This window comes from Sus scrofa, chromosome 2 (assembly GCF_000003025.6).
Source record: "Sus scrofa isolate TJ Tabasco breed Duroc chromosome 2, Sscrofa11.1, whole genome shotgun sequence".
In the NCBI taxonomy this organism is placed as follows: Eukaryota; Metazoa; Chordata; class Mammalia; order Artiodactyla; family Suidae; genus Sus; species Sus scrofa.
In genome coordinates this window covers 26576287-26603495 of record NC_010444.4, presented here as the reverse complement: position 1 = coordinate 26603495, position 27209 = coordinate 26576287, and the positions used below count along the sequence as shown (strand labels likewise).

The 27209-nt window shown below is 49.9% G+C and overlaps 1 protein-coding gene across 1 annotated transcript in view; it reads right to left on the bottom strand.

The window, feature by feature from the left end:
- The window catches only part of ABTB2 (ankyrin repeat and BTB domain containing 2), a 202655-nt gene extending 178685 nt beyond the window's left edge, over window positions 1-23970 (bottom strand). Inside the window, exon 1 of the mRNA XM_003122881.5 lies at window positions 22609-23970. Within this exon, the coding sequence (XP_003122929.2) occupies window positions 22609-23491 (883 nt within the window). The 5' untranslated portion in view covers window positions 23492-23970. The remainder of the gene's footprint in view (window positions 1-22608) is intronic.

The following is a 27209-nucleotide window of genomic DNA, read 5'->3' as shown; positions in this document are numbered from 1 at the left end:
TACGGATTGCTTAATGTGGAAAAAATTAAAGCTTGAAAATCAGGTCCATAAAATGGAAGGAGTCTTGGAAAAACAACCGCAGTTGATTCTGCAGTACCCGTTCAGGAAAATAGATAGATTGTGCTCGGACTCTCTTTTCTAACTGCAGCCTGTATACCAGCCGTGTGTATTTTGGACTCTTTCCCATCCTGCCATGATTTCCTGTCTCAGTCTGGGTCCCATGGTAACTGGAGAAATTTGGCGTGCGGGCCCCCTTCGCAAGGACTGGCCACCCGGGGCCAAGTGGGTATCTTCTTCCACAACAGTCTCTCTTCTGGGTCTGTGCAGGGTTACTCTCTGCCTCACAAAATCTTACCAATAACATCTTCAGTTTATAAATGAATCTCCCCACCCAGCCTCTCTCCCCCACCTCACAGGAAAATGAAAATCTTTTGCAGAGTCAGAAGACCCGTGGATTCACAATCCCATGGCCCAGGCGAGAGGGGCTTACAAGGTTGCCCAGGGGTGGGGGGTGGGGGAAACCCAACAGTGTCACCCTAAGCAGAAGAGTCAAACAATTTAGTAAAAATAGAATCTCATTTATGGAACAGACAGACGTTATCCTTACACATGCATTTCCTGAAGGTCCCAAGCATACACTGATGTGAGTCAAATGGTTTAAATGTCTGAGGGTTAACTTCCAATTATCTCAGATCTCAACCCAAATGGCACCACCACCTCCAGGACCGCGATAACTCAGTGCCCCCCATCGGGCTTAGGGAGCGTGGTCTTGCAAGGACAGCCCGGAACAGGATGTCTGACAAATGCCTGTTCGTGTTTGCCCCTTGCCCCCAGCTGGAAGCTTCACCCTGAAGGGCAGGGACCATAACTTTTCACCTGTATTGGGACCCAATGCTTGACATGACGTAGGTGTTCTGCAAATGTGTGTAGCATGTCCCGTGCAGACCATATGGTGAATAGAGAGAATCTGCCTGCACAGGCTCTTTGCCTCCTATGTCGTCACAGCCACCCACCCACTGCACAGTTCCACCTCCTCCTTCGTAAAGACCCGCCCCCAGGAAATGACGTGATCAGACACATTCAGGGGGAAGATCAGATGGAATCAGACATCATTAAACTATGACCCCACCACACACAATGGCTCCTCACCTCCCAGGCCAGGACACTTGTGCTTCCCTCCACCCCCTACCCTTGACCTAAGGAATTAAGTTATAATTCAAGAATTTCAGGCAATCACAGGGGAAGGTCATTTGAGGGTTTTGTTTTTTGAGGATGCACTGGAAGAGACGACTCCTGAAACCTCCTGAAACCAACTCCTGGCACTTGGGAAAGCCTAGCATCTGGGATCCCCCCAACCCACCCCACCCCACCCCACCCAGGAAGGCTGTTCAGTGCAGCCTCTCCAGCAATGCTGCTGTTGATCTGGCTAACAGAGCAAACAGACCCTCTTTGAAAAAGAGGCAGAAGCAGCCGGACTCCGCTTTCCTGCCCATTTCCTTTGCCTTATTAAGTGAGAAGAACTGGTTTCAGTTCGCAACCCTAAAAGCCACAGAGGGAAGGACCTCAGAAGTATGTTTGTGGAGGTCCCAGGGTGTGGATGGGCACAGAGCATCACTCACAGCCTCGAAGCAAGTGCCCAGGGCGAGAACCTGCGCCCCTGGGGGAGGAGCAGGCGATGACGGAGTCAGCCACCGCAATAACCCATCATCAACAGCCCTGCCTATTAACTGTTTTACGAACATTTCACTAATGGCTTTACACATGTTGCCTCATTGATTCTCTAAATTTAAAGCTAAAATAGCACAAGCACTACAATTTCGGAGTTCCCTTTGTGGCACAGCAGAAATGAATCCGACTAGTATCCACGAGGATATGTGTTCAATGCCTGGCCTTGCTTGGTGGGTTAAGGATCTGGCATTGCCATGAGCTGTGCTGTAGGTCACAGACGCAGCTCGGAACTGGTGTTGCTATCTATGGCTGTGGTGTAGGCCGGCAGCTGTAGCTCCGACTTGACCCCTAGCCTAGGAACTCCCATATGGCCCTAAAAAGCAAAAACAAAACAAAAACAAAAACGAACCAACCAAACAAAAAAACCTCCCCCCAAAAAAAACAATTCACTTAAACCCAAGTGTTATGTCTGGGTAAGATTTCATCAAATTGTACCCTTCAGATTCTGCCTTTCATGCTCCTCAATTTAAAATTAGGGGGCAAGAGTTCCCTTCATGGCTCAGCTGTTAACGAACCCAACTAGGATCCATGAGGATGCAGGTTTGATCCCTGGCCTCGCTCAGTGGGTTAAGGATCCTGAGCTGTGGTATAGGTCGCAGACAACAATGCTCAGATCTGGCATTGCTGTGGCTGTGGCATAGGCCAGCAGTTGTGGTTCTGATTCAACCCCTGGCCTGGGAACTTCCATATGCCATGGGTGTGGCCCTAAAAACACAATAATAATAATAATAAATAAAATAAAATTGGGGGGAGTTCCCTGGTGGTCTAATGGTTAGGATTCAGTGCTTTCACTGCTACAGCCCAGGTTCAATCCCTGGCCTGGGAGCTGAGATCCCACATCAAGCTGCTGCATACCATGGCAAAAAAAAGAAAATTAGCAAAACAATATGATACCTCTTCCTCAAATCACACTAGATCTCCTTACCTCCAAAATCTAAGCTCTTACCTCTTCTACTTTGTCAGATTCAGAGGAGAGAGGCAAGACACGAGGATCATTCATTTATGCCCAGAGGCCTGGACCTTTTCTTTAGGGAAGGAGCCACAAGTTAAAAAAAAAAAAAAGTCACAAGCAAAGGTCATGATGCTCGGTGGTGGCACTGGAAGCAGAGAGGCCTCAGATCATACCAAGGCAAACACCATCAGATCCAACCCAAACATTGCCTTCCCTCGGAAAGAAAACCTCCTGGCCAACACCAGTGCTCCTCAAGCGATTCCAGTGAAAGCCTTTATATCTGGCAGGCCAAGGGCAGAACAACCCTGTCTTTGTCCAGCTGCTTTAGACACACACAGGAGCTCATGCCCAGGACCTGCCCCAAACCTAAGAAACAAGGCAGCTTAAACATCCCCAGTGTTCCATGTTCCCATGTGGAAGCCACTGTGGCTGGAGGTGGAAAAGTGTGGTTCTCAAGGCAATTTGCACAGATGATAGGCAATCTCAGATGCTATTAATGGTGGCCTGTGGCCTGGTCCAGGTGGTTCACGGCATCACAATAATAGTTACCACCTAATTTTTTTAGCCTCAGGTGCACAAACGGGGTGTATCATCACCCTTGCTTCATGACCCCTCTTAGTTATCATAATGTGAACTCACCTCCGAAACAAAAGCTGGAGCCTTGACAACCATCTCCCTCCCCCAGTTCAAGCCTTTTCCTCTCCCCACCCAAGCATCATCCCATCATCTCTGTTCACCATCCCTCACTTGCTCCTGTCTACAGTATTTGGTGTGGGAGTGATGAACTCCTTCATTACACTTAAAAAATTTCACTTTGGGAGTTCCTGTCGTAACGCAGTGGTTAACGAATCCGACTAGGAACCAGGCGGTTGCGGGTTTGATCCCTGTGGCCTTGCTCAGTGGGTTAAGGATCCGGCGTTGCCATGAGCTGTGGCGTAGGTCACAGACGAGGCTCAGATCCTGAGTTGCTGTGGCTCTGGTGTAGGCCGGCGGCTACAGCTCCGATTAGACCCCTAGCCTGGGAACCTCCATATGCCGTGGGAGTGGCCCTAGGAAAGGCAAAAAGACAAAACAAAAAACAAACAAACAAAAAATTTAACTTTGTAAAACTTGGACCATGCTTGATGGTTTTTGTTTTTTTGCTTTTTAGGCCTGCACCCACAGCATATGGAAGTTCCCCGGCTATGGGTCAAATTGGAGCTGCAGCTGCCAGCCTACACCACAGCCACAGCAATGCAGGATCCGAGCCTCGTCTGTGACCTACACCCCATCTCATGGCAATGCCAGAATCCCGACCCAGTGAGCAAGGCCTCATCCTCATGGATACTAGTCGGATTCGTTTCCACCACATCACATAGGGAACTCCCTCTGTGTAATCTTTTGAGACTGATTTATCTTTTTTGATTACATTGCCAAGGTTCATTCACTTCCTATTTTCCCTCCTATTCTTGCTTTGCCAGTGGAGCCCACTCACCTTGTCAGCAGCTTTGCTTACATTTTTGCATTTCACCTTTATAACAGTAACTATAGTTATCCCTACTTTATAGATTAAAAACAAAAACAAGGAGAGAGGCTTCACACTTAAAAAAAGAAAAATCAGTTTGGCTGGGATTAAACCCAGATTTGTCTCCAAAGCCCTTGCTGCTTCCACTATAATAGTCAGGATGTGCTCACATACAAACGGACGCCCCATCATCCTACACAAAGGATCCCCAAGGACCTCTCACTCCAAACAGTCATAACATGCTGGACACTTACATGTCTGGCAGTTTCAGGCAATTTTTTTTTTTTTCCTTTTAGGGATGCACCTGCAATACATGGAAGTTCCCAGGTTAGGGGGTGAATTGGAGCTGCAGCCAACAGCCTACACCACAGCAATGCAGAATCCGAGCTGCGTCTGTGACCTATACCACAGCTTGTGGCAATGATGAATCCTTAACCCACTAAGGAAGGCCAGGGATTGCACCCACATCCTCATGGATACTGGTTAGATACTTAACTCACTGAGCCACAATGGACATTCCTGTTTCAGGCTATTTATTTATTTTGCTTTTTAGGGCTGTGGGAGTTCCCAGGCTTGGGGATGAATCAGCGCTACAGCTGCCGGCCTACACCACAGCCCCAGCAGCCCAGGATCCGAGTTGCGTCTGTGACCTACACCACAGCTCATGGCAACGCCAGATCTCCAACCCACAAAGCGAGGCCAGGGACTGAACCTGCATCCTTATGGATGCTAATCAGCTTCGTTTCTGCTGCGCCACAATGGGAACTCCCTGTTTCAGGCATTTTAGAAGGTATAATTCCTTTAATCCCTGCAACTATCATTTGAGGTAGGAGGTATTGTCTCCATTTTACAGACAGATTAACTGAGGCACAGAGATGTGAAGCCATTTGTCAAGGAAGGAATAGATCCAGGATGTGAACCCAGGCAGTCCAGCTGCACATCCAAACCCTCAATCGCAGAGCTGTGTGCCTCTCAGTCTCCAGAAAGGGACAACCACCTGAGTCCAAGAGACTAAGACAGATGCTCGCAAAGATGAGGCCTGTGCTGAGTCTGCCTCTGGGTAGCAACTATGGCACCCCCAGAACCTGACTGATTTATGGATTGAGAAAGGTCCTGACCCTAAGCCTCCATCCCAGGAGAAGAGCTGCAGGTGGGGCCCGAGAAGGGAAGGAGGAAGATGGTGAGGGGGAGGAAGACCTGACCAAAATACAGCCATCCCCACAGCGCCCAGGCCTAGGGAGGGAAATGACCAGGTCATGAAAACCAGGGCTGCAAAGGGCCAAAGGACAATGCCTTGAAGGAAGAGGGCACAGAGGATCCTTCTGGAAAAACTCTGACATTCTACTTGCAAGACTCCTATTTGATCTGCTCCCCATACCCGAAGGATTGTGATTAAAACCCTAGGCAGCTTCCAGAAATGTAAGCCATAGGCTTTGAAGTATGATAGCACATCCCACTTCTGTTACCTGCTACATGTGACCTTGGGCAATTCATTTCAACTGTCTCCAGGCCTCAGTTTCCTTATCTGCAAAGTGGGAATAAATAATAGCACCTACTCCTCAGAGGCTGTCATGGGCATTTCATGAGATAATTGGTGCATCTGGAGTCTTGTCCCATGTCACAGTTGGCATCCAAGAAATATCGGTCCATGGTCTTACCGCCACCACTCCATAGTTTGGTGGAGAGGATTAAACAAAACAGTCTGACAAAGGTTGGCTACCATTATCTTTTTCAAGGCAAGAGGCTTCCCCACCCCCTCCTGCACAGTGACCCTAAGTCTGCATCCCACTGGGCACAGAGCAGTCTCATCCGCCACCACTAAGAGGGTCTTTGCCCAGTGCTCACCCTCAGCAGAGCCCCAAAAGCAAACCCCAAGTCCAGGTGATAGAGGCTGAGATTCACAGATCTGAACCACCTGAGGAGCAGGTTCAAAACGCAGATGTTCCGGCCCCACTTTCAGAGGCTTTTACATGATATCATCCAAGGTGGGTTCCCAAATATGAATTTTGTTTGTTTCAGCCACAAGCCAGGCATGGCAACAACTGATCCAAGGGTTTCCTGTATTTTAGGAAGGAGGGGGAGAGTGTGGGCTTGTGCTGCACATACGCACGTGTACACACATACCTCACCAGCTTCTTCTGAGGTTTCGGGGGCTCCACTGATAATAGAGAAGACCGCAGCGCAGATAACTAACAAAGCAACTGTTTGCCAAGAGGAGTCGAGTTACCCATTAACCATGGGTGATCAGTCAGTGCCAGGCAAGCCACACAAAGGACAAGGCTTTGGACAGCCTGGGAGGGCCCACGTTACGCAAATGTCAACACGATGATGTCACATCCTAGCCTCTGTCCTTTTCTTGGAAGCTTCTCGTTGAAAGCAGTGCCTCCTCAGCAGAACCATGAAGAGAAGGAAAGCAGGGACGTCACCACTGCTCCGTGGCATTTGGATTCCCCTAATTTAAACTCAGCTCTTGTAATGATTGTGATGAAAAGCACTCGATTCCCTACATATGGTTCCAAGCCATTTGGATTTCATTATAAACAGCAGATTTAGCACATTCTGGATGTGGGTAAATGAGTGGCAACTGCATAAGTAACTGGGCATTTCACGCCACAAATTTATCCCATAGAAATGATTGGCTCTGCCTGATTACACTGTTTGACTGGTGGTACTGGTTACACAGCCCAAACCAGCAGGAAGGAAGCAGGCTGGTGGTTACCAGGTGAGGTACTGAAATGACAACTGCACTGTCATGCCTTTCACCCCTGCTATCCAAAAGAAAGAAACAGAAGGGAAAGAAGAAGGAGGAGGAAAACAAAACAAAACAAAACCATGTGGAGGCCCATGACATACAAATTCAACTTAGACATTCACTTAAAGAGCTAACACTCTCTACACCACTTCTAGACTAGACAGTTGATACATCCTGAAGTAACAAATGCAAACACCACCTGAAAGTGAAAGCACACCAAATGCCATTGCCTGGAAGCCACAATGATGAGGATGGCAGTGGCCACACATGCCTGGTGGTTGCCATGTGCCAGATACAGGCTAAGTGCTTTATTTTGCACTTAATGCTCACAGCCACCATGCTGGGTAATCTCTAGTATTGTCCTCACTTTGTAGATGGGGAAATTGAGGCAGAGAAAGGTTAAATCACGAGCTGTAGGATCTGGGCAAGTGAGCAGTGCAGACAGGGTTTGAACCCAGCCACAAGTGTGAGCCAACATCCTCCCCAACCCCTCTACCCATCAGAGGGGCCTCTCTTGGTCCTACTCTTCGCAAAAGTTACTCCTTTCAAAGCCACCCTCTGCCAGGATCCCACTGAGGGTTCTCTTAGGCGCAATCCTCACAGCAAAGGATGGTAAAAGGACCACGGGGCATGGGAAGCACTAAAGATCTTAACCTCTTGGGTAAACTTCCAAGGAGCCACAGCTTCTGGCAGGAGATCTCCTGGTCACCTCTCCAAGGGGACATGGATGGGCTGACTTTAGGCAAAACACCACTGAAAAGAGCTCACCTCAAATGGTGGAAGGAACAGGCAGTTCCTGAGTGAAAATGAGCTTAGAAGAGCTTCTACTCAAACAAACAAAACAAATTTAAAAATGTCCTCTGATTTACAAGGGGATATCCAACCAGCCCAGGAGCGAAGTAGAGCCTTAAGAGGAAAAAAGCAGAACTCAAGTTCAAGTCCTACTACTTGGTGGTAGATGTAGCAGATACAGTAGCAATAACATCCTGGAAGCCTGTTTCATTGTCTTCAAAATGGCAACAACATCTCTGTCCAGATTACTGTGTTGCTCAAATGAGAAAAACCAATGAAAAACTTTGTAACACGTGCTGGAGTTCCCGTTGTGGCTCAGTGGTGAAGGAACCCAACTCACATCCATGAGGATGCAGGTTCGATCCCTGGCCTCGCTCAGTGGGTTAAGGACCTAGTGTTGCCATGAGCTGTGGTGTAGGTTGCAGACGTAGCTCAGATCCCGTGTTGCTGTGGCTCTGGTGTAGGCTGGTGGCTACAGCTCTGATTCGACCCCTTACCTGGGAACCTCCATAAGCCACCAGTGCAGCCCTAAAAGACAAAAAGACAAAACAAACAAAAAACTTTGTAACACATGTAAGTTCTTACTATGTGGTAAGCATTCTGCTGAATGTCGTATTCATACTTGGTCATTTCATACTGGGTCATTTAACCCTTCCAAAATCCCTAGGAGGTATTTTAAAATCACCATTTCACTGATAAGGGACAACTTCAGAGAGTGGCTTTGCTCTCGGCCCTCCAGCTTGGAAATCATAAAACCTGACCTTGTGTCAAGGGTCCAGAGGTTAGAACCACACAGATCGATGGCCTCAATCTCTATGTCCATGAATCTTCTTGTGTCTGCACACAGAGGGCTTTAGAGAGGCTGGAGAAGGGTTACAATTTTGAGACCTGTGAAAATCCGGAAAGCTGGCCCCAAGTGACCAAATGGTGACCCACTCTAATGGCCACATGTCCCACAGAAGTGTCTGTGGTGATGGAGATGTTTCATATCTGCCTTGTCCAATCTGATACCTGCCAGCCTCCCGTAATAAATGAGCACTAGAAATGGCACATGTGTGATGGAGGAATTGATGTTTTAACCTTACGGAATTTTATTACATTTCAATAGCCTCACAAGGCCAGTGGCTGCTGCGCTGAATAGGGCAGGTCCTCTCACTCACAATATGTCAGGTCTCCTGGCTCCACACCAGGAAGCTGTAGGAAAATGCACACTTCTCTGAAGGAATCAAATAAATTCTTCCCACCCCAGAGCAAACATCATTGCTATGATTTTGGAACCTTTGCAGCTGGAAGAGAGAAACGACGGACTCCAAAGCAAATGGCCTCACCTCATTTTCTTCGTTCCTTTTAAAAGAACACAATGAAATGTGTAAGGAGCCCCCAGTTAAATTACTTCGGAAAGGTTGTCACTTTTTCTGGTGACAAACTCTTCTGGCTTACGATGACACAAGGGCTGAAATACGGTGGAAAGGACAAGCCAGAGGGTAAACAAGAAGAGGCCCAGCACTCTCTAAGGTCTCATAAATCAGGAGGAAGTAGACTCAAGAAACTAACAGCTTCCAAACGCTCTTCCTCTGGAACTATTTTAAGCAACCCACACAATCTCTCAGAGGCTGTTTCATTCATACCAACAGAAGAGAAGCAACATGCTCCACAGACTATAGCTTTAAACATTCAGAGAAACAAATACCTACACCACAGCCCTCAGGCCGGTCAGGTTGGCCACCCCTCCGAGCGATGTTACGATTTAAGGCACCTGAGCTCAGTTGCTCAGAAGCAGCAAGGGGTGCTTCTCCTCCCTCCCTCTGGAACCAACCCGTTCATTTCTTCGCTCAGGAAATCACTGCATGTGCTCTATCCTCACCCAGGCCACTGCCTAGGGCAGGAGGAGGGGAGGACAGAGGCAGCAGGGCAAATGAGAACTTGGGAGCCCTACCCATCTTGGTTTGAATCCTGCTGTGTGTCATTTACTAGCTGTGCAACCTTGGCATCTCTGAGCCTCTGACTCTTCAGATGGAAAATGAAATGAGGAAGCATACGTACCTCATTGGCAATTATAGAAATTACCTGATATTATACTCGTGAGGCACATGGTTTAGGGTGGGAACTTTGTAAAGTCTCAACACAGGGTAGGTATGTGCTGGGGCTCAGGGCTGAGGATGGAGCCTCCTGGCTTCTCTGGGCGGGGAGGGACCAGGGCGTGGTTGCGAGTGGGAGAATCAGCCGTGAGGCTGCCTGGGTTTGATAAGAGTCTCCACCACTCACTAGCTGTATGACCTTGGGCAAGCGACTGAACCTCTCTGTGCCTCAGTTTCCTCCTGGAATTAATAGTACCCACTTCCTTTAGCAGCGGGATAAGTAGCATTATGATATGGTACTACTGCCATTCTTGAGATCTAACTTTGCCCTTTTTGTGCAGACCTAACAGGTCAAGCTTCTCTTGGTTTTCTTTGATGACTCCTCCTGAGAAGCAAGCTGAGCAAGCCGCTCAGCTGTGAAGTGGAGGAAAGTCGCCATCCTGTGTGGGGCAGCCGTGAGCCCTCCAGGACGATGATTCTTTCACCATGAGTACCGGCTAGTGTCTGAGTGCTCACTGAGCGCTAGACTCTCCCAAAAACTCTACCCACATGGTCTGGGCCCTACTCCAGAACATTTATATCAGAATTCCTGGAGGTGGGGGACCTTAGAGCACATATATATTTTTTAAGCTCTCCAGGTGATGCTAATGCGAATCCAGAGTTAAGAGCCACGGAAACAACTCTGAGAAACCACGGTATACCCATTAAACAGAAGAGGAACACTGAGGTTCAGAGACTAGTCTGGCAGGGGTGACTCTCATATTCCATCTCTCAGCCACCTGTGTTACCTGAGGAGCAGAGGCCAAACCATCTCACAGGCACCCGGATCCTCCCTAAGCCTTTCTGAGACTCGTCCAAGCCCCTGTATCCTCTCAAAGCACCCAAGACCATTCTCTTTCTGGCTATATTTCCGGCCAGCCTTGACCTCCAGGAATCCAAAGCTGCCTGGAAATGGAGTCTCACTTTCTCAGAACTGAAGGACACATGCCCAGGGTCACAGCCAGCCACTGAACAACTAGACCTAATTAAATAGTCCCCACGCTAATGATGGGAAGCAAAGGATTCGATGATCTTCGTTCAAGGCTGCTGGCTGCTTATGAGGAAGCAAGAAAGCCGAATTCGGGGGGCTCTCACAGCCAGCAACCAAAGAATTATGACTGAAAATGAAATTTCCATGGCCTGAGCCCCTATCGCCACACTACTATGCTGTGCCTGCCCTCAGGGAAGGCAGAGGAGGGCAATGTTTCTGTCCCTCCTATGACTAAGGACATTCAGGGAGGCCACCTCCTGCTTGATATCTCTGTATAATAAGTTTGAGACAAGCAACCAAAACCGCACTCAGATCTTTGGCTCAGCCCTGAGTCTTCCACACATAGCTGTTCCCATCTCAATCCACAGCCACTCCCGCCTTTCAGGTGCTCAGACCACAAGCCTTTGGTTCCTAATTTTTTTTTTTTTTTTTTTTTTTTTGCTTTTTAGGGCCGCACCAGCGGCATATGGAGGTTCCCAGGCTAGGGGTCTAATCGGAGCTGTAGACGCTGGCCTACACCAGAGCCACAGCAACACGGGATCTGAGCCGCGTCTTTGACCTACACCACAGCTCATGGCAACGCCGGATCCTTAACCCACTGAGCAAGGCCAGGGATCGAACCCACAACCTCATGGTTCCTAGTTGGATTCGTTTCCACTCCGCCATGATGGGAACTCCCCATTGTTGGCTCTTATTGCAAATACATTCATCACCTCCTCCACTGACACCAGGTCCAAGCCACCACCATCCTCTCACCTGGATTATGGTAACAGCCTCCTGAGAGGCCATGTCGTTTCCATGCTTGATGTTACGGTCTGTTTCCAACACCACAGAGAGGGAGATTTTGTTAAAATGCAAATCCTGTCATGCCTGGGCCTTGGCCCTCCCAGGATTCCCAGCAGATGCAGAATTGAAAGCCAAGGTGCCACACAGTGACCTACGAAGCACTATCTGACTAACCACCTCTCCCTTCCCGCTCCATTCAAATCTCCTACCCTGCGCCCTGCTCTCTCACACTCACCCCACCGGCCTCCCTGGCTGCTCCCTCTGCACGGAGCCGCCTTCCCGGCCTGGCTGGCCTCACTGTGACTCCCCCAGCAGGCCTTAACTCTTCCTCGTGATCCACTGGGCCTGCACCCCCTCCTCCTCCATGTCTCTTTCTTGGCCTCTCCTTGGATCCTAATTCCCAGAACTCCCGGCATATACACACACACCACAACCACCTTCTGTCTGCTCGAAGACCAACGTGGTAGAAGACACAGCCGCCTCTCCCAGGATACTTTATAAGCATCCGCTGGACAGGTGGGGGGGGGGTCACCATGATGACTTTTAAGAGGCGGCTCTACCCTGGAGGTCCTCTCACCTGCTACTGAATTGGGTCCCGGCACAGTTCTGGCCTGCCCGGCTCATCCCGGGGCGATTGCATCCAGAAGAACAGCTGCAAGCAACGTGCTTCCAAATGCTGTCCCCATGCACAGCCTGGCTTACCCAGCTGCTGAGGGGAGTTAAAGAAGCCGCACCAGGCCTCTGGTGTTCACGGAAGCCCCTCTTTTTCTGGCCGTGGGCTCTGCCTTCTCCAGAACGTTTTAGTGATCTGCAGCATGGGGATGGGCAGAGGGGCGGGGAGAAGGGTCAAGCCACCCGCTCCCCCAGCCTCCCGTGGTGACCCTCCTGAGCCCTACGCTATCCCTGTGACTCAAGTAAATTGGGGTCCACCACCCGTACCCCTGGGAGGGCTGAGCTCCCCATGGGGCCCTGGAATTCCTGGCAGCCTGACATTGTCACTGACTCTCTCTCTCACTTTCCCTGCCTTTGAAGAACCGGCCCTGCCAACTGCAACAAACAGCATTTAAAAATATCTTGCTGGATTATACTGCCCTGCCTTCTGAATTCCTCACAGTGCTTGTCTCTGTCCCACGGAGTAGAGAGAAGGGTGTATGTAGCATATTTCATTTTTTTTTCCCTAGCTGCTCCCTTGCTATAAATATCCGAGGCTGGGTAGGCGGGCTGCAGACGCCGGCGGCATGAAGTCACCTCGGGGCCGGCCTCACCACCGTGCGGCCTGCCAGGGCCTGGACGCGGCCGCTGAGAGAGGCAGTGGTTAAGGCGGCCAAGAGGAGGCAGAGGTCATCCTTCTGAGGAGAGAGCATGAGGGGACAAAAACTCTAGGTAGACAAATCATAGTCAACCCCCCTATAAAAAGGATGGCTTTCAGTCCTGCTACCTGGCCAGGTCTTCTGAGAACACGGCCAGCCCCCTCCCCGGCTCCCCCTTTCCCAAGGATGCTAATTACACGGCTCGACCTTAGGAAAGGGATTTCGCAGCATCCATGTGGGGTCCAGAAACATCGGAGACAGAGGGGCCCTTGGAGAGCCGAGAACAGGCTCTTCACACTACAGATAAAGTCATCAAGAGCCAAGAAGACGGAGTGATTCATGCCAGGTCATGGAGAGGCCAAGCTCCAACCCAGGATTTTCTGGATCCAAATCCCTTGCTCTCAGAACTAAACTGGCCCAGACGATCGGGCTCACACCCTTGCTTGATCTGTGACGCTCGCCTTGTGTGTACGAAGAGTTCTCCTCACAGCAAATATTTGATTTCATATCTTAAAAAGGTACAGACGAAAACACATTTGAAAATGTTCAAATTTGGCCTCAGTTGTAGGGCTGATTTTCAGGCACTAAAACACCTGTTGCACCCTTCCGGGGGTCCACGTTAATCTCGCCCCACCCCTAAGCTTACATCTCTAATGCTTCCAAGTTCATCTTTCCTGTTTCATTTTTCCATCATGGGCCTGACCCCCACCCCACCCCCAGTCTCTCACCCCCCAGTTCACTCTTAGAAAAGCAAAAGGATTATATACATATTTTTGCAAAACATTCATTCTCTGCTTCAAGTGACAAAATTCTGTATAACACTGGGGTCAGGAAAAGGTCTAACACCTGAATTATCGGTTAAGCCATTGATAACCTATCACATTTTATTACTGTCAGCAGAGTGCAGCTGGACCCTAGGGAGTTTGATCCAGATGGCACCGAGCTAAAAGGTGGTTCCACAGTATCAAACATTTAACATGACTGAAATCTTTATTACCTCTCTCTCTTTTTTTTTTTTTTTTTTTTTTTGCTTTTTAGGGTGGCACCCACTGCATATGGAAGTTCCCAGGCTAGGGGTTGAATCGGAGCTGTAGCTGCCAGCCTACACCACAGCCACAGCAATGCAGGATCCAAGTCTTGTCTGCAACCTACACCACAGCTCACAGCAACACTGGATCCCTAACCCACTGAGCAAAGCCAGGGATCAAACCTGCATCCTCATGGATGCTAGTTAGATTCTTTAACCGCTGAGTCATGACAGGAACTCCTGAAATCTCTATTATCAATGCTCTGGAAACACCTTTGGCAAGAATTAGGAGATGACGACACCTCTCTGAGAACTGAGCTGTGATTTTTCCCAAACGGTAAACTCTAAACTGGAAATTGAACCTATCAAGCCAGACTCATAACCAAAGTTCTGAGACCCTCTTGCCTCATCCTCTTTTCTGTCCCTCTCTGCCTCCATGTTTGAGGATCCTCCCCTGGCAAGAGCTGGTCCAACCACCTCACTTAACAGGTCTGCCAGCCTGGACGTTCATTCTATCCTGGGATCGCTTTGGCCTGAGATGCTACTTTCAGGGGCCCTGCAAGAAACACCAAGTCAGAAGCCCGACTGAGTGGGAGAAGCGAGGCTGATGGCAGCCTCGTTCTTCATGCCCTCTCAGCCCAAATGCGCTGGCGGAGAAAGTCTTCTTTCATTACGTGTACTGCCAGGACAGCGGCTGGGGGCATTTTTGAGGTCAAGCTCTCAATCAACAAGAGGGGGTAATGGGAGGTCTGGGGCTGTGTTTAAGATGCGCTGGGGAGCAGACACACTCCATTTCTGAATTATAAAAACGAGTTTTGGAAAACTCTCTTCCTGCACTCTGGCAGGCGTCTTAACATCTGGATAAAAGATGTGGGAAAGTTTTCCCCTTGACTGTGTGTTATCTGCCCTGCTCCTCCTCGTTGTCTGAAACTTCCAGCCAAACAGGGTCACTTGCCACTTTCCAGCGCACTCACACACTTGGGCGTCCAGGTCTTTGCTCCTGCTGTTTCCTCTGCCAGGAAGCCTGGGTGCTCTCTGCACCTCCTCCCCTTTCCTGCCACAGCTCCGCCTGCTCAAGGGCCCCTGGCTCAGCCCAGACCCCCCTCCCAGCCATCGTTTGGCCAGGGCTCGCCTCTCCCTTTGAGAGAGGGGCTGGCAGGGGGGAAGGGAACAGCTCATTGAACAGCTGACGGGGAAGACGAGGCTCCAGCACCATCACTTTCGGGACCCTAAACTTCCCCGTAAGGATCCATGGAAGTGCTTTGCTGTCCCTACTAGGTGCGAAACTCCTTGACAGGCAAGATCAACTCCTGTCCTTCTCTGATCTGCCTCCGTGGCCTTGGACATAGCTGGCGCTTGGCAAGCAGTGGATTAACAGGCCTGCGTGGCATTCCTCAGGCTGTGTGTCTGAAGCTTCTCCTCCCCGCTGGGCCTGCAGCTCCAAGTCTACCGCCAAAGCTGCAAAACCATTTAGGCCCTTTTTAAAACAAGCAAGACGACCACAAAGTATGTTTACATGACAGGCCGGCAAAACACAAAACACCTGCTGGCCTGTGGCTCGGGACTTGGCAGCTGCAACAAGCAGGGTCCAATATCCACAGCAAATGACTCCCCAGGGCCTGGAGCTTTGCGTTTGCACCACCGCTGTCCTCCTGGTAGGGTTGGCCTTGAGTTCAGAGGGAGGGGTCAGATCTCAGCGCCCACTGCCAGCCTGCTTCTCCTGGAGGGCAGTGAAGCCATCACTGCGCAAGGTGCAAAGGTGCTTTTTCCAGATTTTGTAACTTCTTCCTACCTATTAGTCACCAAAGAAAAGCCTTGTGACTAATACGCTTCACCCTGGGGTGTGGGTTATGATCCTCTTCCTCTGCACTCGAAACACCCACTTTGGCAAAAGCAAACATGACCGGTGCATCCAACACAAGTTTGCAAAAAATACGGCAGTGATTAGAATTATGTTATGTGCCGTACAGAGACTTTTAGTAAATGTTCACAACCATCCTATGAGGTGGGTCCTCTTTTCAGTCCTATTGCAAAGCAGTGTTTCTCAACCAAGGGCTATCTGGCCCTCCAAGGGACAGCTGCCAAGGTCTGGGGACATTTTTGATTGCTGTGACTGGTGGGCGTAGGGATGCCACTGGCATCTTCCCAGCGGATGGAAGCTGGGATGCCTTTAAGCATCCTCTAGAGCACAAGACAGCCCTGCGACAAAAGTTCTCCAGTTCGAAGTGCCGCAGTGTCAAGGTTGAGAGACCCTGTGATAGCGGAAGAAGCTAAGGCCCAACAATGAACTTGCCTGGGATGGCACAGCTCAAAAGTGGGGGCACCAGGAATTACACCCAGGCAGCCTTACCCTGTGCTATGTTCTCTGCACTCAACCAGGAGGCAGCTCGGACATCCTGGGAACACTGGGTACGCACGGGCTGCAGGTGCCCCATCTATAAGCACCAGCCCCTCACTTTACAGTAAAAAAAAAATGCAGACTTGAAGTAGCTTATGCAAGGCCCTGGTGAGAGGTCAGGCAATTTGGGGCCCAACTCACACTTAAAAGCGGAAGCATCTCAGTGCTTGCTCCGCAGATTCCTTCTCTCCCTGAGCTCCTGGCACGGAGATCTCACCAACAGCCCAACACCCTAGGAGTGGACTCAGAGGAAATCAAAGGCTCCTTCAGGAAGGCTTCCCACCCACTCCAGAGCAAATGAGTTGCCTGCCCTGAGGCCCGTGGCCTAAATATGGGCTCCCTTCGGGTTCTTTCCTGCCGGGGGTCCTCCTTCCCTGGGCAGGAGAGCATCGCGGTGGAGGCCGCTTTCCCCTTCAACAGAGCTCATTGATCACCCGGAGCTGACACTTGTAAGACCCTCCCTGGGCAGAACAACCCCCGCCCCTCAGGAGCAGCAAAAAGACTCCTTAAAGTCGATGGCACCTGCAGGATACACTCTGGGACCACCAGCAAGCAGTATTTAAACTAACCCAGGAGTTCCCGTTATGGCTCAGTGGGTTAAGAAGCCAACGAGTATCCATGGGGATGCAGGTTTGATCCCTGGCCTCATTCGGTAGGTGAAGGATCTGGTGTTGCCACAAGCTGCAGCGTATGTTGCAGACTTGGCTTAGATCCCCAGTTGCTGTGGCTGTGGTGTAGGCTGGCAGCTGCAGCTCCGATTGGACCCCCACCCTGGGAACTTCCATATGCCGCAGGAGTGGCCCTAAAAAAATAAACAGCCTAACTCAGCCTTGTTTGGAGGAAGATCCACACCTGGGCTTTGATGCCTGGTCTTCAACTTGGTTGTGAAGGCTCCCTGGCCTGAGGGATGTAAACTGCCTGGACAGCAGGCCGTGAACAAACAAGATCTGTAACAGGCACTGCTGTTGATGTGCGTCTGATCCCCGCCCCCACTGGTATGGGGTTGAATATGCCCCATTCATCATTACCTCTGTTTCTGTGGTTTTTTTGCAGAAAAGGCACAGGCCTAGGACTTGAGCAATACAGGGCGTGGTCCTGGCCCGGCCAGTATCATACTATGGAACACGGAGACCCTTCCGTGAAAGGACATCCCGTCCCATGGATTTTCAGGGGCACCTGGTAAGATCCCAGAGGAAAGGAGTTCAAGGAGCTGCACAAAGGTCAGGCCTATTGCTGCAGCAATGGAAATGCAGAAGCACTCAGCCACTGCCCCACCTGGCGAAGGACAGGTGCTGACAGGGCGGTGCAACAGGAGGATTCGAACCCGTGTCCCTGGCTTGTTTCAGAACCTTAGGTGTTGTGTGCGTCCCAGGAAGTCTCAGTAGTTGGCTGCCTTGGTGCCAACCTCGGACTGGGGGCAGGTGGGGTGCAACACAGATGCAACCTCTTCTGTGTCCTCAACAAACTGCCCTCGAGGACAGCGCTCCAGCCGGGGGTGGGGGGTGGGATTAGTATTGCTATTCTTAGGGGCATAGCAATTGGTATTGCTATTCTCAGGGCAACTCAATCCTCCTGTGGATCTGTTGCCCATGAGACTTCTGCTGTGAAACCCCCACTCTGGGTACCGCACATTGAGAGAATCCTGCCCCAACCTGAAATCCCTGTTTCCATGATTCATCACAAGTGACCTTGGGAAGCCTGCTAGAAATTAGGGTATCAAAAGGTTGAAGGATGTCCGTATGGTTTGGGTTCCCCCAAAACGCTGCCTCTGTTCATCAAGAACTTGAAATTCTCGGCCATGGTAGAAACAAGAGAAGAGGCTTCGAAGGGGTCAAAGGATTCTAATGAGGTTCCTAGAATTGAACGTTTTGGGTGGTGGTGGGATCAACATGTGCCTGACCGCCATTCATGGAGCCTCTGTTATGTGCCAGACCCAGTGCAGTGCAAGGCACAGGCGTGACAGCCACACCCATGTCAACAGTGTCATGGGACAGACAGACAGACACGGGCAGAAAATGATTCAAGAATCTGCCCTGGGGGCTGTGGAAATTCACGGAGCGGTGGCTCTTCAGAGGGAGGTGGAGGCAGGTAAAGCCTTCTGGAGGAAGCAGAACGAGCTCGCCTTGTTCTAACTACTTAAGGCGGGGTTACATTTTGTTTCTATGGCATTCGAGGGAAAGAAAATATTAAGTGTGCACTTCCAAAGCTTGCTTTGTTTCAGTTTTACCAGCTTTCCGGGCATCAATAAAACAGTCAAAGAGGAGGGAACTTGCCCCCCACTCCCAACCCAGACTACCCAGGTGTGGAAACTTGATTAAACAGCAAACTAGCAGCTCAATTAACCCGTGCTCCTGTGGTTATTACGTTGATGGAAATCCATCCTGTAATCTCCCTGGTAAATGAATCCTCCAACGAGAAGAGTTTTCGTCCCTGCTGTAGAGGCAGCCCTTTCATTTCTTGGCTGTAAATGAGAGGGTTGGGACTTGCCTCAGCTGATAAATAACTAAGTAATTCAGAAAGGTCCTTAGTCCCTTTCCCCCACCCCAAGAGGTCCTCAGACAGCAGTGGTATTGCTATATTACCTATTACTAATGAAATTTCCGTGGGGCCTTCCTCCGCTGGCATTTAAAACAGCCCCAGTCAGACTATCCCATCACTTTGTTTTGCTGTTGTTAATGACGCTACTAAAAGTAAACCCCTATTTATTTTTGCTTATCTCTTCCATCTGTTTACAAACTTCATAGACCCTCCCCTTCCCCCACTTAATCCACAGGTTTGTTTTTTGTTTTGTCTTTTGTCTTTTTAGGCCCGTACCCACGGCATATGGAGGTTCCCAGGCGAGGGGTCGAATCGGAGCTGTAGCCACCAGCCTGTGCCAGAGCCACAGCCACACGGGATCCGAGCTGCACCTGTGACCTACACCCCAGCTCATGGCAACACCGGATCCTCAATCCACTGAGGGAGGCCAGGGATCGAACCCGCCACCTCATGGTTCCTAGTCGGATTTGTTTCTGCTGCGCCACGAAGGGAACTCCAAATCCACAGCATTTTTAACACTGGTGTGGGCAGGGTCAGTGCTCAATAAATATTTGTTGAATGAACTGCAACTACTTATTAAGCATTTACTATGTGCTAAGATCTTTAAAGCTATGATATCACCTAATCCTCATACCAACCTTTAGAGTTAGGTGCTGTTATTATCACCCCCCTTTTTCAGATAACAAAATTGAGGCTTAGAATGGTTAAGAAATACGCTCCGGGTCACTCATACACACAGCAGAGAGGAGCTTCAAATCCTCACTGCTTCCAAAGTTTTCGCCCCTCATCATTATGACAGAGCTACCTTCGTGCACATTCTGGCTACTGCTGTGGAGTAAGCATATCCTCACCCAAATCCTAGCATTTTAACCTAGAGTCTCAGAATGGGAGTTTCTCTAATGCCATCCACATTCACGAAAGTGTACCAAGAAAAATGGCCAAGAAGAAACCGGAAGTGATGCTCAGCATCAAAGTGACATACGAAGATGGGGATGGGGGGGAGAGGGAGGAAGGAGTGGATGAGACAAGTTTCTATTTTCCGCCGGCTCCGCCTTTAGAAATACTACGCTATTAAAGTGGTTTCTCTACCTCCCATAAGGAAGCCACGAAGATATCATCACTTAATGACATTGCCCTGGGAACAGGGACATCGATACCTAATGAGCAAGCAATATAGAACTCTGGCTGCTCTATGAAGCTGAGATCATGTTTTATAAACACCATAGAACTTTTATCATCTATCTCGGGCACAACCATCGCTGCCCAGCACTCTGAGTAATGGATGGGAAGAGATGGATTAGGGCCCTTAAATTCCTGGTTGGAAGACATTAAAAGTTTAAGAGCCCTATAGAGCTGACTCAGATGCATGCGCCCATGCTGTATAATTAGCAGGAATAACAACAATAAATACAGAATTTAAAGGGAAGGTCAGCAGGACAAGACTTCGAGCCAGCCGTTTCCCACTTAGACTTCAGCTGTGTCGAGGGTAACCTTGCCGGCCTTGGCTTCTTTTACTATGACAGAGGTTTAGGAGCCCTCGTTTTCTTAGCAAGGCAGTTTATGCTTCCCTCTGAGGTCAGCTCTCAGGCATAAGTAATTCATTGCTCCTGTACGAAACATTCATTTCACTTTGTCTAAAGAGACTTGAGAAATCAGCCTGGTAATTGTCTCCTGGGGCCACCCTCCAGTTTTCATGCATAAAAAATGAGCATCCAGGTTACTCAGTGGAAGCAAGTGTGGTCACCTGTCTTGCAGGAGAGCTCCCTGGAGACCGAGGAATGCACAGAGGACACACTTGCTCTGAACATCCCAGAGACATGCTGTCGCATAACCCTGCTGTCTGCTCTACTATGGCTTAAGAAGGATGGTTTGGGGTGGGGGAGGGGAGGGGAGGGAAGAGGTCAAATCATGGGGTCGAAAGCCCATCCTGTAAAGAAAATTCCAAGGAGTGATGACCCTAGATAAGAAATGGCCCTTTGGGATAAGCCCTTTAGTGGAAGACACCTGTGTTCTAGCAATTTCAGTACTTTCAGGGGCTCCTGGAGAGGCAGCTGCTCTTACTAGCTTCAATTTGCAGTTAGAAAAACTGAGAAGTTCCTCCACCTAGGGGCACTGGTTCTGCACGAAGGGGATGGATTTGTTTTGTTTGCTATTTGTTACACACCTTTATCCTAGTTTGGCCTTGTTGGTTTCTCCTAGGAGTTTCCCCTTCTTTGAGTTCAGTCTGGGCCTTCCCTCCCCAAAAGTTCAGAATGCTTCCCCTGGGCTATGAGAATCCCATGGAAATCCCCCTACCTCCACTTCCTCTCCTGGAGCTCAGGCTCCTGGTGTTGATGCCACAAACCTGGAGGGCAAAACACCATCATCAGCTGTGACATCATCAGCTGAGATTCTGGACTGACCTCAACTCTGCCCTAAGAGGAGGAAAATTAAAAGGCAAGTGCTCTTCCTCCCATTCCAGGCATCTTCTTTTGACAGTGCCAAAATTAAAAACAAAACAAAACCCATGACAGTCAAAATCAGCCATGCTGGTGGATACAGACTGTCTTCAAAATGAGGCCCAAGGTGTCCAATGCTCTCCGTGGAACCTGGACCAAAGAAAACAAAGCCGTGTTTTTTCCTCTAGTGCCTTGCTTGAACTCTGGAGCCGGCCTGGGTTCAAATTCCAGCTTGTCACATAATGGCTACATAATTTTGAGCAAATCACTTAACTGCTGGGTACCTCGGTTTCCCCATCTGTATAATGAGAATAATACTCTAGGTACCTACCTACCTAATAGGGTGGCTAGGGTTACTTGAGTTAACATATAAAGTGCTAAGAACAGTGATTGACCCATTGTTAAGTGCTACTTTTAAGTTTTCGCTATTATGATTATGCTAAACCACATTTAAACTGGATTTCCCTTATGCCTTTCCAGTACCCACCTGGCCTCTCCACTGCCTACTTACTTGCCACTGAAAGCTGCCCCAAAATGGTCTTCCCATCAGATTGCAAGAATGTCTAGCCAAAGTACCGTTCTAAATAATGGATGGTTTGCTGACTTCTGAAGGTGGAGTCTGGTAGGCAGTTTGCTACTGAAGGTACAGCACACCCTAACCTCTCCAGGAGAAGGTCAAATGCTTCCCTACCACCCTTTGCAATGAAGCCATGTCATCTTTCAGAGAAATGCAACTACCCAATGGTTTCTTTTCTGAACTTGACACCATGGTGTTGCCCATTTCCCCCATCCCTCTTCCCCATACGTAGTTTACTAACTGGGTCATCATTTCTTTCCAGAAAGCACATAAGGTTGTGTATTAATACAAAACAGGGTTTTAGTCAACTGCTCACTTGGTGAAAGCTTGGAAAGTCAGGTCCAACTACAGATCCATCAAGCAAGGCAGAGCGCGACAAGGCAGTAGTAAGCTTCACGCCAAGAGAGGTTTAGGGCTGCTCAAGAGGTTCAATTAGTGAACAGCCGCCAATAGTGACACCACCATGCAGAACAGGTTGCAAAAGATCAACCACGACCTTGCCCCGCAAAAGTCAGTCGCCCAAAGAACACGCTCAGCCAAAAGCCTGTTAATAAACTTCTCCACTGGTAGACCAAACGTCTTCTTTCAGGTCCTGAATTTCTTTTCTTTCGCCTTAGGACATTCACCCCCTGGGTAGCCCAGGGCGGATTCCTCTCCCACCCGTACGAGGGTCGAGGGTCGGGAGCCCGTGTGCTTACCATTGGCGTTCTTGCCGCAGATGAGATGCTCATAGGGCTGCAGGACGCCCCAGAGCTCGGCATCATTGTTGATGACCATCTCCAAGGCCTCAGCGGACACCTCTCCGCCTCCAGCACCTCCGCCGTCGGGGCTCTGGCTGGCCAGCACCCTGGCCCGGATCTCCTCCACCAAGTTCTCCATGCAGGCGGTGAGCGAGATGGCCGCGTACTCGTGGATGCGCACGGAGATGCGGGTGTCCACCATCCAGCGGAAGAAGCGACCCACGGAGAAGGTGAGGCCACAGCGTGCCGACTTGCCCCGGCGCAGCCCATCGCCAGCGCTCATGCTGTACAGGGACAGTGCCTTGACGGCGGCCAGGGCGCAGCTCTCGGCCAGTGCCCAACTGTGAACCAGGCGCACGGCGCTCTGCACCTCGAAACGGGTGCACTTGGCGTGCAGCACGCTCAGGCGCTGCGCCTCGCGGGCCACACGGATGAGCGCCCGACGGAGCAGCCCCGCCAAGCGCCTGACCGCCTCGGCGGAGAATAGGGGCAGTCGCCGGGCGCCCGCACCTTTGCGAAGCACCCGGGCCACGTCTCCCTCGGTCCAAGGGAACTCCTCCAGCTCGGGGAGGCGCGGGCAGCGCGAGAAGAGGTCTGCCACCTCGGGGTCCTCGGGCAGCACCGTGTTCACCGTGTCCCAACTGTTGTGGCGGCTGTTCATGGAGCCAGAATAGCACCACCAGGCCGCCCCGCGGTGCTGCTGCGCCGAAGAGTTGAGCGCCTGCGAGTTGGACTTGGAGGACGAGAGACTGAGAGAGCGGCACGAGTCCCCCGCCCCATACCCGGAGTCCAAGGTCAAGTCCTCCAGCGTCTTCAAAGTGGAACTGTACGTCCCGGCCATGGGGAGCCTGCCGGGGGCGGCCTCGCCGAGCGAGGGGCGCTCACAACTCCATGCGCCCTTCCCCAAGTGGGCAGAAAAAGCTCTAAGCTCTCCCGGGCGCCCTCCTTCCTCTTGGCGCCGCGGGGCTTGGCCGCCGCATCGCCCGCCCGCCTGCTCCGGCGGCCGCGGGAAGGTAGGCGAGATTCCCGGCTGCCGGAGCCCCCCGCGTCTGGCGGCCCGATTCCAAGCTGTCACTGGAACGGTCCCCCGCTGCTCGTCCTCAGCACTCCCCAGTCCACTTCAACTTCCCCCAGGCAGAGCGTCTATCCTCCGTAGAGAAGGAATCCCGAGAGAACAGGGCGGCGGCGGCAGGAGAAGGAGGCGGCTCCCGGCGCTGCGCGAGTCCCGGACCAGCCGGCCTGAAAGCGCTCGGCAAACTTCTGCGCTGAACCGGCCGCCCGCACAGCTGGGTACCCGGCTGCTGCCGACATGCAAATAACCAGCGGCGGGCCCACCAATCATCGGCCGTGACGGGCAGGGGTTGCACCAATGATCTCCCACAGGGGCGGTCACTATGCAGATTGCACTCAGCCGCGGGTGAAACCCCGCGGCGGCGGAGGCGGGGCTGGAGGCCGAGGGTCGAGAAAGGCGGCTGGGAGGACGTTGGAGGAGGGGGAAGAGAAGGAGAATGAGAGAACTGGGAGCTGGGATGTGGGGAGCAGAGACTGGGAAAGGAGAGGTTGAAACGCGAGGCTCGGGAGCCCACGATTTAAAGAAAAATATAAAGGAAAAGCCACTGTGCGCTGTCCTCTTCCCGCCGTCCGGGCTTTGAGTGTTCGCAGCTCCGTTTCGAGCCTTCTGCTGCCGAACGCCAATGCTGGCGTGGGTCGCAGAAGGAGGTTGAATAGGGAAGGGGACCTCGGCATGGGGGAGGGGGTCCAAGCCTGGCGCTCCACCTCTCCGAGGACTTTCTGCCAAGTCCCTCCCTTTTTCTCCGAGACGAAACTCCAGTTGTGTTTGGAGAGAGGAGGAACGCCCCTAACTTGCCTCCCTTCCCAAATCCGTCTGGTTTTCTTGACGTTGCTATCTAGGCTCCAATCAGAACAGAATTTCTTCTTAACCTGGAAACTGATAGACCGACGGGCTCCAGGAGGCCTGCGATTCCGCCCCTGCCTCCCCAGGCACTTGAAATTACACACGCAATAGTCGGAGTATTTCTCTGGGGAGAGGCCCAGATCAGATTCTCAAAAGTGTCCTTGACTCCCCTGTTACAACTGTGCAACGCTGCTTGCCATCAGGTGCCTTTCTGATCGAGATGCCAGTGTCCCACAGTGTCTATGTGTAGGGTTATTACTGGAAGAATGTGAAGGTGAGAAACGTCCCTAGCGCTGGCCTGGGATTGGAACACCTGGCTGAATTTAGCTCTTCCTAATGATGTGACAAGGGAGAAATATATGCATCCCCGCCCCCAGCCCCAGGACTTCCTTCCTCTGAATAAAATGAGAGCTGACATCCAAGAAACACCATTGTAAACCTGTCTCAGATGCGTCCTAATCAGAGCTTTATTGGTTCTAGCAGATCCACGCCCGCCCCACTCCGTCCCGCAGTTGTCCTGTAACTATTCACACACGTGCACGAACGTGCATGTGCTGTGCCCCCTCCAGTGTGAAACCGCAAAATCAAGGAGACTGCGCGAGTTTCCCCCAAGTCAGCCTCCTCCCGCACTCTGGAATAGAATAGCTCCTTTGTGCTGTATCTTACATGGCCCTGACCTTGGGCCTTGAGTTGATACGAACTAGAAATGTCTGGTTTGTCTCTTCTTAAATTAACTGCCTTTTCCTGTGAAACTCCTTTTTCTTGGGCAGTTTTGCCTGATTGTTTTTTCCTGCGGGTCTTTATTTATGCAATATCGCCGCCTCGTGGTTAAAACTGGGGACGGCTTCAAGGGTGGGCGTACTAATGAACCACCCAAGTCCGCAGAGTCTAAATCAAGAGAAGACACAAAACTACATCTTAAGCAGGAGCGACAAGTCGAAGTAGGTAAGGAGGTTCAACTTGTCAAAAATGCGAAAACTCATTTGATGCAATTTAAAATGAACTAGGGGAAATACAACAGCATTAAGGCAAATATCGCCCTCTAACGGATATTTAGAGGAAATAAAATACACAGGTTTTTTTGTTTGGGTTTTTCCCTACCATTTTTCACTTTGTTGTGCATTCCCTTAAAAAGTTATGCAAATGACTTAACTGGAAATTTAGGGCGGGGAACTCAATGAATGGAAAGGTTATCTGGGAAACTATCTGAAATATTTCTTGGGGGAAAGAGCAGGTGGGGTTAAGTTACTTGATGACCAGAAGTGTAAAAATAATCAACCATGCCTGTAACCAAATTTCAGAATCCTGTGGATGTTAAATTGCACCACAAGGATTTTTCAGAAAAATTCAGTCATGGGAAATGCTACTGGACAAACAACTGGAGTTTCCTTAGTAAATTGCACAGAAAGAAATAGATGGAGAGGAAACCTATACACTGAAAGAGACTTAGAAGACATGCCAGGTAGTTCTCTTCGTGGTTCAGAGGAAACGAATCTGATTAGCATCCATGAGAATGCAGGTTTGATCCCTGGCCTCGCAAGGTGGGCTAAGCATCCAGCGATGCTGTGAACTGTGGTGGAGGTCGCAGATGGAGCTTAGATCTGGCATTGCTGTAACTATGGTGTAGGCTGGCAGCTCTAGCTCCAATTGGACCCCTAGCCTGGAAACCTCCATTTGCCTTGGGTGTGGCCCTAAAAAGACAAATAAATAAATAAATAAAAATAAAGAAGACAGCCAATCACAATGTGTGGAACAGAAAAAACATTTGACAAAGTCCAACATCCATTCATGGTAAAAACTCTTACCAAAGTGGATATAGAGGGAACATACCTTAACATAATAAAAGCCATTATGACAAACCCACAGCAAAAATAACACTCAATGGAGAAAAGCTGAAAGCCTTCCCACTAAAATCTGGAAGAAGACAAGGATGTCCACTCTCACCATTTTTATTCAACAGAGTAAGTATTGGAAGTCCTAGCCACAGCAATCAGACAAACAAAAGAAATAAATGGCATCCAAATAGGAAGAGAAGAGGTAAAACCGTCACTGTATGCAGATGACACGATACCATATATAGAAAACCCTGAGGACTCAACCCAAAAACTACTCGAAATGATCAACAAATTCAGAAAAGTAGCAGGATATAAGATTAACGTTCAGAAATCTGTCACATTTCTGTATATTAACAATGAAGTGCTAGAAAAGGAATACAAAAATACAATACCTTTTAAAATTGCACCCAAAGTAAAACTATCAGTATTTGCAGATGACATGATACTATACCTAGAGAATCCTAAAGACTCCACCAGAAAACTGTTAGAGCTCATCCACGAATTTGGCAAAGTCACAGGATACAAAATTAATACACAGAAGTTGATGGCATTTCTATACACTAACAATGAAAGAGCAGAAAGAGAAATTAGGGAAGCAAATCTGTTTACCATTGCATCGAAAAGAATAAAATACCTAGGAGTAAACCTACCTAAAGAGACAAAAGACCTGTAATCTGAAAACTGAAACACTGATGAAGAAATCAAAGATGACACAAATAGATGGAAAGATATCCCATGCTCGTGGATTGGAAGAGTTAATATTATCAAAATGACTATACGACCGAAGGCAATATACAGATTCAATGCAA